Source organism: Anopheles funestus, chromosome X (assembly GCF_943734845.2).
Source record: "Anopheles funestus chromosome X, idAnoFuneDA-416_04, whole genome shotgun sequence".
Classification (NCBI taxonomy): domain Eukaryota; kingdom Metazoa; phylum Arthropoda; class Insecta; order Diptera; family Culicidae; genus Anopheles; species Anopheles funestus.
In genome coordinates, this window is record NC_064597.1 from 8166369 (window position 1) to 8181048 (window position 14680).

General features: G+C 43.5%; 2 protein-coding genes across 3 annotated transcripts; one reads left to right on the top strand and one right to left on the bottom strand.

Moving 5' to 3' along the window:
* Positions 1–7371: 7371 nt before the first annotated feature.
* On the top strand, positions 7372–10909 carry LOC125764184 (synaptotagmin-9). 2 transcript variants are annotated; one of them, XM_049428140.1, is made up of 8 exons: positions 7372–7592; positions 7745–8023; positions 8106–8267; positions 8412–9088; positions 9173–9682; positions 9753–9896; positions 10141–10305; positions 10380–10909. In XM_049428140.1, the coding sequence occupies exons 2-8, from the start codon at positions 7948–7950 to the stop codon at positions 10581–10583; spliced, it is 1938 nt and encodes a 645-aa protein (XP_049284097.1). In that variant the 5' UTR covers positions 7372–7592; positions 7745–7947; the 3' UTR covers positions 10584–10909. The 2 variants fall into 2 exon arrangements, with proteins under 2 accessions (XP_049284097.1, XP_049284106.1); XM_049428149.1 differs by having other exon boundaries at positions 9756–9896.
* On the bottom strand, positions 10690–14660 carry LOC125764140 (protein FAN-like). The gene is made up of 7 exons (XM_049428048.1): positions 14527–14660; positions 14024–14462; positions 13761–13946; positions 12357–13687; positions 12077–12205; positions 11443–11909; positions 10690–11364 (listed from the first exon to the last, which is right to left on the bottom strand). Exons 1-7 carry the CDS (start codon positions 14538–14540, stop codon positions 11264–11266), a joined length of 2667 nt encoding a protein of 888 aa, XP_049284005.1. The 5' UTR covers positions 14541–14660; the 3' UTR covers positions 10690–11263.
* Between the last annotated feature and the right edge of the window lie 20 nt (positions 14661–14680).

Genomic DNA, 14680 nt, shown 5'->3' on the forward strand with positions numbered 1-14680 from the left:
TCGCCTGTGGAGCGCCACCTTTCCAACCACAAACACGCACACACACACACAGATACGGATACACACACACACCACACGGTTTGTCCTCGTTCGTGTTTCGTTCCTATTTTAGCGCGCGGCGAGTATATATACATGAAATACAATTATACAACTCAACCAACCGAACGTAACACGGGATGCTGGGAAGCTGTGAGACAACACCCCTATAAACCATGTATCCTTGCGAGTCGAAACGCTTACCAGCACAGCAAGCGGATGACGTATACGGACCGAAGTTTCTCACATGGGCCCCCCCCCCAATATGCTTTGTCTCGCTCTCGCCCGCACACACGATGTTGCGTTCGGATTACGCTGTCAACGATACAACGATAGGTCGCCGTACGATCGCGCGTCGCACGGTAAATGTAGCGGATCCATATGGCCGACTGCTTCAGCTCCAATGGTGGATACATGACTGCCCCTCCCCTGCTCCATCCATCCAACCATTCCACCTCAGCTAGCTATTATGTATCGAGCCGATCGGACACACTTTGACGAACTCCTTATTTAGTTGCAACGGATCCATATCCGTGCCAACCTAGCTCCACGAAATAAAACCAAATAAATCCTAAACATTGCACATAAATGGGGGAGGAGGGAGGGGGGGGGGAGAAATATCTCCCTCCCACTCCTTCTACTATCCTTCATCCTATTAGAGGTATAACTGGACAGTGCACTTCACCGGTGCAAACGGCTTCAAGTTAAAACACTGTATCATTATCTAAAACTTGCTCGCTACTATTATGAAACTAACCAGTATTATGAAACATTCGTGGAACATCGGCCACATTTTCATCCGAACCCTGGGCGTGCAATTTTCATAGAAATGTAGCAATACCGGGATTTTCCTATAGCGCTTTTCTACATTGATGGGGTTTTATTGATACGATTTTTGAATGTTAATTTATTATTCATTAGTAACAGTAATCGTTCGAATGTACACGATGTACTTGTTTACAATCCAAAGAATTTTTTTTTGTTCATTATAGCAACACAAAACAAGTATCAGATGAATGTGAACATTTTTACTAAGAATGGTTACTATACAGTAGAACGTCGATTATCCGGGGGGCGAATTAACCGTGCGCCGAAAATTGACAGCTGTTCAACTGTGGTGAGCATTTCTTCTGCTGTACTGATGAAATGATTTTATTTTAGGTTTTAAATTTTAATTGTTATTTGATATTCATTTGCTTGTTCCAGAATTATTTTAAGTATCAAAAGGACTATCATAATATAGTATGCAGATAATATATACATTTTATCTAGATATATAAATGGTCTTGATATTTGAGGAACTATTATCCGTGGAAATCGATTAACCGGCATCAGCCCGGTCCCCACCCCGGATAATCGACGTTCTACTGTAGTTAAAAATAACCGAGTTCAAACATTCGACGGTACTTACCATAATGCCAAAAAGGTTTAAATAATTTTTAGATAATTACAGAAGAGGCTGGAAGAGCTTTGAATCTAAGTAAACATTCATCTTCATATTCATTATCGTAGATCATTAGATTGTGATCATTAGATATTTTAAAGTTGTTATAGTGGAACGCCAATTATATGGGGAAATTTTATCTGGCTGTCCCATTACCCGTGGTGCTCGTAAATGACAGTTCCAAAAGCGAATTGACATATTAGCTGCAAAACCAATGATAGCTTGAATTAAAAGCCTTATTAGACAATGATACTATTAGCTCTAGTTCGACCAAATAAAACAGATTTATGGTGCAAAGTGCAACTAAGAAAATTAATCTCTTGCTTTAGAAAAAAAACACTAAACACTAGTATTTATCAATAAAAAGAGTTCCGCCTACTATCCGTCATATTCGATTATCCGGTAAGGGAAGAGTTCCTATGAGCACGGATAATCGGCGTACTTTACTTGTACGTTTTAAAATGAATTCACGTATACTTTTAATGTTTTGTTATGCTTTAGAAAAGATGCAATATACGATTTGAAATATTACAACTGTTGCTTCATTGTAATAATCAAGAAATATAGCAATAATAAGAGAAAAGAGCAGCAATTGATAAAGCAATTTGTTTTTAACGGCCACAAAACGAATTTAGTTAATGTGCTTAATGTGTTTTTGTAGTTTTCTTTCTCGTTTAAAGGAAACAAATATATACAAAGAGTAGATTTTAAAAACGTATCAAAAAGATAAATCTATCAATACGGCCAGGCCGTTCTATATGAATAAAAAAAAGGATGATAAATCTTTTAAAACGAGAAATAATATATAGAAAATGGCGAACAAAATATGAACTCTTATACTCTATTTACCATTTAGAGCTATTAATCAGATTCCTGTTGCGATAAGCGTTGTGTAAATCGATAGTGACGGTGGTGAAGATGGAAACTGATCCCGATTTCTTATCATTATTCATTCGTTTATATAAAAAAAGTGAAGAAACTAAAAAAAAGGTAATGTGCATGGACACAGAATGAACTTGGTGAAAGGAGTGTACGTTTAATAATCTTATCGACACATACCTGGTGCTCCGGGTGCTCGATCAAAACTCGCACCGAGAACATTCGAACGGCGCGTATAGGATATTGAGCCATTTTTAAGGAGTGGCATTTGTAGACAATTCAACTGATCGGAAAGTGCCGGAAGTGCCACATAGACAAAAAGCCAAAGTGTACTAGTCGAACCCACCCACAACGCTAGTGTGGAAAACAGTGGAAAACCCCCCCCCCCGCGCCGCTTTTCTTGAGATACCTGCAGGTGTCAGTGGGAAAACAATAGCTACATAGCTATATTATATGCTTCATGTGCTGCCGGAATGGTTTTATGAAGCAACATTTGAGTGGCACAATTTTTTTTTTGTTATAACATTCTCAATAAATGGAATTCCATTTCCACGGTTGCTGCTGCTGCCTGGGGGAAATGGTTGAACGTTTTCCATCAATGTATACATATGAATGTGGTTGACACACCATCGCTAAGCTGCCCATTTGCATGTATTTGAATTCATATCCTTCCGGAAAGGAAAAACTTCCGACAATGCTTTAGAATTCGGTGACGTACAGTTGATGTTACAGTAAATGCAGCAGGTAAACAAAACGACCCGCCAAAAAAAAGAAGAAAAAGGAAAAACTGAAAACTGCCACAAACTGCTCCCCAACAAACGGCAAACACGCGTTTATCATGCACAGAATAAACCCCCAAAACGCCCAATACCCCCAACACAGCCGAGCTCTTTGCTGACAAGAGGGGCTTTAATTGTCAGTGCAACAGAATAGCCAGTGTTTATCTACTTTTGCTTGCAGCTTGACAGCCCGGATCAGCCGCAGCCGCGAAGACGCGCTCGCGTGCGAAGCACCCGAGAGCGAGACGGCTAGCTTAGCGCCGAACGCCCGAAAGGCGAAAAAGGGGGCGTGCCCGACCGAAACGTCGTCCTTGTTGGGCCGTCAAGCGAACTGTTTCAACGCATATATGCCACACGGCGAAGGACTTTCCACAAGTCAACTCGTAACAGTTGCCCGCAGAGACAGACCACCGCGCGAAGGGGATGGATACGATGGATATCCGCCCCGGTTTGTATATTATGTGGCACAACCGCGGTTCGTGGGGTTTTTTGGAGAGGGGGGAAAGGGAAGGCGGTCGATCCTCTCAAGCCGTACATTTTCATTTTATAACAGTAGAAGAACAAGCGCGCACAATGGTCGTAAAATGGGTCTAAAGTGCCTTTTCGGTTAGACTAGCGAAATGTTGTGTGTTTCGTCTGGTGGAGCCACCCCCACCCTGAGGGGGGGGGGGGGGATGGGTGGAAAACATTCTGCGCACTGGCGTATAATAACCATTTGTAGCTATAGCCTACGTGGTGGTCGGTTTTGTACCGGAATGCTACATGGTCACGACATTAACATGCGAATATAAATAGTGGCTGATTGGTGGTAGCGTTTTACCGTCCCTCGTCGTTATAAATTCCACCACCTTCGTACATAATCTTGGCTCGGTTCGACACACCCGGACTGTTTTTATTTTATTCTTCAATTTTCTGTTAACAGTACTTAATATTCTCCAGAATTATCTTTTACAGTGAAATTCATAACAACTTAGCAAAAACGGTATATTAGTGTAACAATATTAACCATACAGCATTTACGAGCTTTCTACAAACTATTATTATTTTTTTATATATCTCTTTTTTCTCCTTATCTCATCTCAATTTCAGTTTTATTGAAGTTTCCAGATTATCCTGTTTTTCCAATGATTGGACCAATCATGACATAACCATACTATCGATGCGATTTTTCATCAACCATTCATCCCAAGTATACACACCCCAGAACAGGCACAACGGAACATTGTTCATTTGGGTTCCCATTATGGTCCGATAATTTTCGGACATCCTTTGTGTTCAGCCGTGTCACTCCAGGAAACAAATAACACCCCGCCCGCACGGGTTGACAGCTGAGATCGTCTGAAGGATGGATGGATTATCTATCGAGAGGTCCATGATGGAAACCGTGATTACAACACCAAAATTTTTCACATCACACCGACACCATTGCCGGGTGTCCGGGACAAAATGGGGGAAACAAAAGGGAAATGTTACAGTTTTTGGGACATTGATGAAAATGTTAAAGTATGATACAAAAGTTCCTTCCCATTGACCCGGATCAAAAACAAAACAAAAGGGATAAAAAAGCGTAAATAGATCTTCATCATTTTAATTAAAAGTATACGGGTTTGGAAAAAGGAACTTATTTTCATGTTTTCATGAATTGAGGATTCAAAACAAACAAAAAAACAAAACATATTTTAATTGTGCTTATTTAAAATACATTTTTCTCATAATAGTAATATCCTTATACTACCCTCTAGTTGAAGCAGTTCCCACCAAGCATTGCACGCATTGCTACCCTTCGCATTTGCTGTCCGTTTGCCGACTGCCCGTCTATAGTAACGGTTGGTAACGTTTAAGCGCGCGCGTTGAAGCTTTCGCCCTACGCGATGAACTCGCTCACGGATGAACCGAAGCTTACGCGAATGAACCGACGCGAGCTTTGTTCATTCGCAAGGACCGACTGCGGGAAGCAAAATCCTGTGTAAGCGCAGTTCACACGGTACACATTTATAGCAAGTGTTCTGTAGAACCGTGGCAACGGTGAAACAAACCCAATCGGACGTTTGGAATGAACTTCGGCATAAATTTCGACCTATATTTCGTATACCGAAACGTTTGGCGAAATTTGTTCCGGAAATCAGTCGATTTCGCCCAAACAGCGGATTTTTGCTGTCATCGTGCGAATGTCTAGCAAAAAGCTCAATTTCAAAATTAAAGCAAAAAAGCTTGTCACAGCCGTTGCCACAACACTTTTTTTCTATATGTGGCGGTCGATCGTCTTTTTTTTCTCTTGCTTGCTCCTGCTCATTCTAGTATTTGTTCGATTCGCGAGTTCTGTTCTGCGCTGGTGTGTCTTGCATCGCGTTCGTTCGTTCGTTCTGCCTGTGGCTTGTCGGTTTGTTTCGTTTTGACTAGTGGTATAGGATTAGACCGTACTATTATTTCATGGTTAGGGTATCCTCGCGCGATGTGCGCAAGGGTAAGTATGATAGTCATATACGGGAGTGATATTGCCAGCTCGCCCATGTGTGTTTTCTGCAAAGATAGTAATGGTAGGAAATATCGGGAATCGATCCCAGACTTACATTTGGAGGTGGTGTTTCAGGCGTCCGCGAACCGATGGTACCAACAATTTGGCGCCAAAAGGATTGATACGGACCAGGTTTTGTTCTACGTGCAGTGCCTCGAACGAAGTACCATCAGTTGTTCTGTTATGGTTCTATTGTTGGTGATGGTTCATGCGCGATGCATCAAAATGTTGTGCGCTGATCTGAGCGATAATGTTTTTTAGGTTGGTGTATTTTGTACGAGTGTTTTTATTTTTGAACATAGAATGGTGATCCTCGCACACGGACCGTTTTTACGTAGCTTTATTTTGAGGATTTTACAATGATATTTGTTGAATTATCTATGGGTTTGTTGTTAAAATAAACATACCTTTTTTCGTAGCCTTTCGTGACATCTAATATGCAAAGCCATACCAGAACATTCGTACAATCAATCGTACATATTTTTGGCTCTTGCTTGATACCGAATAGGTTCATTACAGATGTCGCGAAGTACGTTCATGTACAGTTTACTGTTAAATGTTTCATTGCGTTTCAATTTCTACACGCGCCTTTTATTTAAAGTGTCTGAGCATCTTTCGCACGGCATCGATTGCTGGTAACAAGGGAACGATAGAGAATGTTCCATGTGTTACGTTCAGCTGTGTTGTGATATGTTTTGTACTTAATATTAGTTTTCCAGGAAGTGTCGCTACGGTCGCATCCTACAGAAACAGTTTGGCTCACGGGCTTAGCTGGTGCAATGCAATGCAATGAGCAATTGAATGAAAGGATCGATAGCAAATGAAATGTTGTGATCAGCAACTCTGGCCGGCAAAGACAAGCATTAGAAGAATGCTTCGCGGAACACCGGCCACGCAATCGATTTGTATTAACGTTCTTCAGAACGCCTTGTCACAAATAGTTTGCGCATTATTTCATCGGTTGATCATTTGACGATGGGTCTGAACAACAAGCCATGCATACATTCTTTAAGATAAAAATATCGTTTGAATCATTTGGATCACCATGCATATGCTTCCATTCATATGATACGACGTATACACATGATACAAATGTTGGGATAATTCTGCAGTGTGAGCATATGACGAACTAGTACTTTGGTGGCTCTTTATTTCACGGTCGTATAATCAAATCGGATTCCAACGCCCAAAACGTCTATTAGCTCACAACAAAATCGTGATAGCGTGAAAACAGTAACATAAAGAGGCTTCGATCATGTTTGCTGTTGTTTTATTTTTGTATGATGTCTTGGTGCATTCGCCTCTCATAATATGGACTAATAATTATGTTAATAATAATGATAAAAATTAGGAAAGCAAACGTACAGCGATTCATCAGCGATTCTGTATACGATCCCGCGAACAACTCGGGTAGCTTCGATTTGTTGTAAACCAATGCATTTGTTGGTGTTGTTGGTGTTTGGAGCAGTCTGACAACCGCACGGATTGTACACTTTTGTATCGACGGTAGAACGAGCGTGAGTACGAGCAAGAGGGCATAACCCAAGAGAAGCGAACGGCATGAGAAAACTCATCAGACACGACTCGAGCTTTCTGACCGACTCTCGCTCAGTGTAAGTGCGAGCAGGCACGGGATACTGTTTAGAGGGAGACATTCCGGCATTTGCTTTTGACAAGTCGAAACTTTTTGCTTGGGAAAGATGATTGTGCCATAAATATTCGCCTTGTCTTGTCTTCGCAGGATACGTCAGTTTGGCCATGGTATAGTAGCGCCGGCGCACTGTAGTATGCATCAACATTTGCTGAAAATGCGAATATCCTGTGTATGGTTTCTGAGGTACAAATAAGCAAGCTGTTAAAATGTACGTGCAACACCCAAACGTAGTGTAAACAGTGGTCTGCCATCTGTACTGGAGGAAACCATCTCCAGGGTTTTTTGGTAGGTATATATATCGAACCTCCGCAGCGATTGTTACGTAAAAAAAACACGGAAAACACAAATGCTGCTGGAACGGCAAATGGGCAACGAACACCAAGGGATGGCATAAAAGATTTACATCTTGTCACACTGTTGTTCTATCCATCCTGCAGTGAGTAAATGGCACACGGCAATAAAGGTCTGGCAAGTGTTTACAATCAACGTAGTGGACAGCTGAACGTAAGCGACTCGAGTATTGCCGGTACGGAACCGAAACGTTACCGACTGTTTGCTGCCCATCGCGAACGAACGCCCCAAACGGACGGAGCTCAATGCGGAATGACTTAAAGCGGGGAGAAAGGTTCACCCTACAACAATGGTGCAATTTATGGAGAGTGGCGTCGACAACCAGCTGGAAATGAACGACATGAATATTGCTGATCGTCTGCAAGGTATGGAAATAGTGTGAGGAACATGAACGTGAGGTACTTACTGTCCACCTTTCTTGTCTATCCCGGATCACCCCCCCCGTAGCGCATATGGAACTTACAACATTTTTTGGCTTAGCATTGGGATTTGTCGCACTCGTCTTGGTTTTGTTCCTGTACGTCAATAAGATACGATGCTTCGGAACGGCACCACCGTTCCTTCCGTTTGATGAGCATCTGATATCGGAGAAAACATTCCACCGCATTCGTAAGTATATTGGAAACGCATAAGAGTTGGTACCACTAAGATGTATATAGTGAGAACTCCTACCGGAGATGTATCAGCACAATATACCAAGGTCGTTAAAAGACTTCTAGAAAGATATAACTCATAATAATCACCAACTTGCAGGGAATCGCTTCGCATATGACGGCAACAATAGTTCCGATTCGGAGGACGATACGTTGCGTCGGCTAAAGCTAGAACCTTGCGGTGAGAGCTACAGTAATAGCATCTCCTGTTACCATGCCAACGAAAGTACCCTCGACCACACGCCAAACTTTAACAGCTTTAACAAAATTCTGTCCGGCTGCAAGCATGTGCACTCGTCGCGCGATCCGTTGGCGATGGCTGAAGGTGGCAAAATCGGGATGCCCCATTCCAGCAACGATTGCAGCTCGGGCAGCTCCAACGAGGTGAACTTAGATTACAGCACGCGCCTATCGTTGGATGCGCACGTTAGCAACGATCGGTTAGCGAACAATGGTGGCAACGCCTCATTGGACGGCTGCCTGACGGGTTCGATGGATTTGAAGCATAAGGGCGAATCGTTGCTACCGGAGCTGACGAAGGAAAGTGATGAGCGTGATCCAGCATCCAGGAAGAAACCGACCAAGGTGGTTACGAACAATCGTACCGAGGTTGGCAGTGTCGGGATCTGTTTCGATCCGGATGTACCGGTCACCAATTTGAAATGTAAACCGTTTGCGGAGGAAAGCGTACCGACCGCTAACTCCGTGGTCGGTTTTGAGCAGACAGCATTAACGCAGCAGGATAGCCTGGACGATGTGCTCAGTCTCAATAATGATGTAAGTACGATCTAGCTTGCTTCCCTGTTTGCTTCAAACTATACGTCTTACCCAATTTTTTGTTCACATCTTTCCATACCGTAGTGTATTTTAGTGTTTTCGCATGAGCCACTCTACGATACGAGTGACCTCAAGTCACTCAAATCAGACGGCGATGCCGCTGTCACTGCGGCTAGCTTTGAAGGGCCCACCACGACAACCGGTTCCAATGGGACGCTGGAAATATCGCTACTGTATGACGCACCGATGCGCAAAATGACCGTACACGTGCTGCAAGCCCGTGGCATCTCCTCCAGAGGCGATAAGGGTCAGCTGACGCACACTCAAGTCCGGCTGCTAATGTTGCCGGCGAAGCGCCAAAAGCACAAAACTAAAATCCGCTCCGGCGAGAACCCACAGTTTATGGAAAGCTTCTTGCTGCATCGTGTCAATCCGGAGGAAGTAAATTCGATGGGTTTACGCATCCGGGTGTACGGGTGCGAAAGGATGCGCCGCGAACGGTTGATCGGCGAAACGATCGTCAGCTTTGCAAACATCGATCTGGAGCTGGAGACGAACTTGTGGCTACCACTGGAATCACGCACATCAAGTTCGGTAAGTTAAGTTTAGGCAGGTGGCAGAGTGGTAAGGAAATGACGATGTTGCTTGTTTTAATCTCACCCAGCAGGATACAGCTTCCACCAGCGATTTGCTGAGCATTGCTCGGTCGGATAGTGCAGGATCGACCACTTCCATGCAGCATGGTGGAGTGCCGGAGCTCTTACTTGGCTTAGGGTACAATGGCATTACTGGACGTCTTACAGTTGAGGTAAGCGACCCAAACACTTGTTGGGTAATACCAAAAGATCTTCAGAAGTCGTTTTATTAAGAGTTACTAAGATCCCAACATGTATTACCCAGCAAGAATTACCTTTCCCGTTCCGAGATAACCTCACATGTCAGAAATGACAGACACGGCCATTACGTCAAAACAAAGTTCATGGACTTGTTAACTGTCTAACTATTAGTAGACTACTGTTGACTACTAGTATTTGTATCTTCTCCCTTTGCAGATTGTTAAAGGAAGCCATTTTAGAAACCATTCTCTCCCCAAAGTCCCTGACACGTACGTCAAACTCTGCCTCGTAAGCAGCATGGGTCAGGAAATTGCACGATCCAAATCCTCCACAAGGCGCGGTCAATCGAATCCACTGTTCAAGGAAACGTTTATATTTCAGGTAAAGCTTAAACACTGCCAGTATTCACCCTGATCACGTTTACTAAACATAACTACTTGTCTTGTCGCACGCAGGTGGCGATGTTTCAACTGAACGACGTGACACTGATCGTGTCGGTGTACGCCAAGCGCAACATGAAGCGCAACGAGATGGTTGGTTGGTTTAGCATGGGGCTCAACTCGAGCGGACCGGAGGAAATGATACACTGGAACGAGATGCGCGAATCGAGCTCGCGGTCCGAGCTGATTACCCGCTGGCACGTTCTGGTCGATTCCTGATTTTAATCCACTCCCTTACGAGCGTCACCGCCGCGTACAAACTTCGCCTAAATCGCAACGGTGACCGCCGGCCGGAGGGAACACGAATTGGTTTTTGAATTTGCAATACGCTCTATGAAACGAAGCGTAAAAGAAAAAACAAACAAACAAACAAACAAATTGGAAACAAATATTGGAAAAGGCCTCTAGCAAGCCTATTTTATCTCATTCTTTAATATTCAATCCAATTATTGATGTGATGAACCTTGTCAAACGATCGGTATTTTTACTTTCTCCGTCGGAAAACAAAGTTTGCATGGTATTTATTAAAATGGTAATAAGCTAAAGCTCGAATGTTTTTTTTTTATTGGGCTTAAATGCAACAGTGAAAGAAAAAACTATTTTTTTCTGAGTATGTGAGTCGCTTCAACGTCTGTCTTTATTGAGAATCAACCATTTTCAAAATAGGTTTTTTTTTATATAAAAAATGGGTATAATTTCGGCACATTTCTCTAACGCTGATCGTATCAAACAAAGTAGATCGAAATGAAAAAAAAGAAATGCAAAATCTTTTTCTGACTCAAGTGTGACAGCTGTGTTAATATAAACCGGTATGGTAAATGTAAATTAAAGGTAATATAAATTTATAATGCAAGACCATACCAGTGTTAGTCCACAACGTAACAGTACCACCATGTTTGTTATGTGGTAACGTCCCACAATTTGATACAATAATTATTGTCATCCTTTCCACAGCTTACTATCCGTTTATCATCGATACATTCGATACGATACACGCATGCTGCAAAACAGAGGAACAAAAAGATTCTTAGAGGTCTCGCGAAAAATCCGACTCCGACTCTGCTTTCCTTCTACATACCACTGTGCAAGCTCACTTCGCTCTCCACTATACCCTGCAGCATGTTCCAAACGTGAAGCAGCCCGGTACAGTCGCCCATCAGCAGGTATTTACCGTCCGGCGTCCAGCACAGGCACCGTACTATCGCATTCAGCTCCTTCCGACAAATGGTCATCGTACTGTCGGCGTCCGTCACGTATATCGTTCGATCTTCGCCGCACGACGCTATCAACGTGCCTTTGTCGTTAAACTTCACCTCGCACACGGCACTCCGGTGCGTTTGCAGCAGCTTGTGGCTGTCCCGGGTGTAGAGCGTTGGTTTGTGAATGGAGGGGGAATCCAGCTCGTACAGCAGCAGCTCGCCATTTTGCAGTCCGACAGCAACATTAATTTTTGAGCGTTCTCCAGCGTACGTATCGATTGATACGATCTTCTCCTCCAGTACGTGATATCCAATCACCGAATCGTTATTAAAATTATTCCAAACCCTGCAATACGATACATGCGATTAGATTATTATGATGTAATGTTCTACGTTTAAAAAAAAACACATTCGTAACGAAATATCATACAGTGCGTTATACATCATCAGTAGAGGGGCTTCATTGGATACAATGAATGCGAAAAAAAATTAATAATAATGCAAATAACTTACTTCAAGCTGCAGTCCCAGCTGCCGGACACAAGCAATCCATAAAACGGTACGTAGGAAATGCAAGAAACGGCGTCATCGTGTGCTCGTATGGTGTGGGAAATCTTACCGAAGTCAAAATTATACATTAAACTACAAGGTGGAAAGAAACAAACGCAACGAAAAAACAAAACCCCCGAAAGGATGCATTACAAGAAAAGAAAACGGAAATTATCAAACGGAAACATCTCCAGGAGTGCTATTCTGCTGGAAGCTAGTTTGCGAACTACTGTGCCGTACGTACATCGTATCATCCCAACCGCCCAATATGATCGACCGGTCGTCTGCAATCTGGACGGAGCTGATCGGTAAATCGCTCAACTGCACGCTCCGTATTTTGCGCTTCTCGCTAAGGCTGTAGCACGTCATCGTACCGTCCTTGCTGGTGGTGAATATATTGCCGACCGTCCGGTCCACAGCAACGGCCGTGATGATGTCTTTGTGGGAGTAATATTCCATCGCTTTGCGTATGATCATTTGCGTGCTCGTACCAATCGCCGGTGGTATTGCCAACAGCTTTGACACGTGTGCGGTACGAAACAGTTGTTTGGGAATTTGTCCAAATTCTGATATCTGCACTTCGATTGCATGCCGGGCGGCTAAATCATTGATCAGCCCGAGATCTACCGAACCCTCGTAGCACAGATGGTAAAACACATTGTCCGCATCGAGGGCAGCCTTGCCCTGCTGCTTGTAGCCGAAGATAAGATCAATCCACGAGTGTAACCGGGCAGACACGTAGTCGGATTCGAGCGCTTCCCTTAACAACCGCACAAACCGTTCCGGGGAGTTTAATGCCCACGGTGGAAGCGCCACGTTGCTGACGGGCGTCCCATCAAACCGGGCACCAAAATCTATCTTCATGCTGTTCAGCAGAAAATCTCCCTTTTGGTTTGTATCGTAAAATTCCGGTATTAACTCCTTAAAGTCGGACATATTGTTCAGACAGTTGTTAAATGCATCCGCGACACAATTAAACATTCGATCCGGATGGTCGAATTTGCCGTTCTGCAGACAAAGCATTAACTCGGGATGTTTGCGCACCAGATAGTAGAGGACGAATCCGGGCGTGGAATAGTGTGAACCGTAAAGAAACTTCGGATCAGCCATTTCCTCGAAGCGCATGCGCAACCGTGCCAAACGCTCGGGATTTAGTGCACCAACGGGCTTACTAAGGTCACGGTACACGCTCGTATCGTTGAGATCCAATTCACTCCCTGTGTAATCGGTTAATATCCATGGAAACACCGGATACTGCGTCAAGTCCTGGAACGATCGATCGGCAAGACTGTTCAGGTACAGCAGATAGTCGTAATTCGACACGAGACCGTTTTGCCATTTTAATGTCATGCTCTCCGGGCTCTGTTCGGTGGCAGCGTAGTCCGGCTGTCCGCTAATACATCGACAGCAGTCATCACGATCAGTTTGATTGCGAAACACTAAATAAAGGCACTGATCCGTACCTTCGGACGATTGCTTTTCGTTCCAGCGAATTTTCAGTCCAATCTGACGCAATAGGTAACGGTGTTTGGACAGCCCGATGATATATTTTATACCAACTTTCAGTACGGGATTCTACAACGGAAAAGGGGGGATTTAAATTATTTTACATATGCGAGCTCCAATATGCGTGTATCCTATAACATACCGTGTGGATGTTATTGTAGTACTGGAAGTATATGAATTTATTTGTTATAAGCAAACGACCCGGGTTGACGATGAGAGGGTTGATTTCTTCCACCTGGAAATCTGATATCGTCCGCTCATAAAGATTGGTCAGCCACAATGGATTGAACTTAACACGACTATGTCTCGAATACACTATCGTAGCTATCTGCAGTACGGAAAAACCGAAAAACGCAAAACATGACCGCACAAACACTACACGCAACCAGCACTTTGAACACTTACCATACTATTTTGTTCGTAGGAAGGTAACGTTGAGGCACGGTACAGCTGACATATTTGCTGCAGACATTCGTCGAGCTTAGCGTAATGGAAATGGAAAAGAAACGTACATTCCTTCTGCACGAATCGGTACGGCTGTATCTGGTTCGCGTTTAGCATTTCGATGTGCTGCCGGCACCGTATCGAGAGCCGCTGACAGTCGGCATTCATCGCACTGCCATTATCCTGCCGGTCGATCGTTATGCAGTCCTTATACATGATCTTTATCAACGGCACGCTGTTGCTTCCCTTCGCCTCGAACACCAGCGATTTGGAACACATTTTTAATCGTCCACTCATTTGAAATTCATCATCTAAGTTCGGTGGCAATTCTTCCCGTACGATGTCCACCGAAAAGTCCTCGAAGTATATTTCGCTTGGTTCAAGCAGTAGCAGTGAGAATCTGAAAATTAAGCTCGATTACTCATCATGAAACGATGCTGTTATGGTATGAATCACTGCCTTACCTTTGTTTTTCCATTGTTGCAGACTTAGAGCCAAAAAAACACGCACAGATCAACGAAAGGAGCAGAAAAGGTTATCTGCCACAATTCCGGTAGGAACGAATAACAATAACAATCAGCTGTCATGGGTCATGGGATGCTTTTGACAATTAATGTT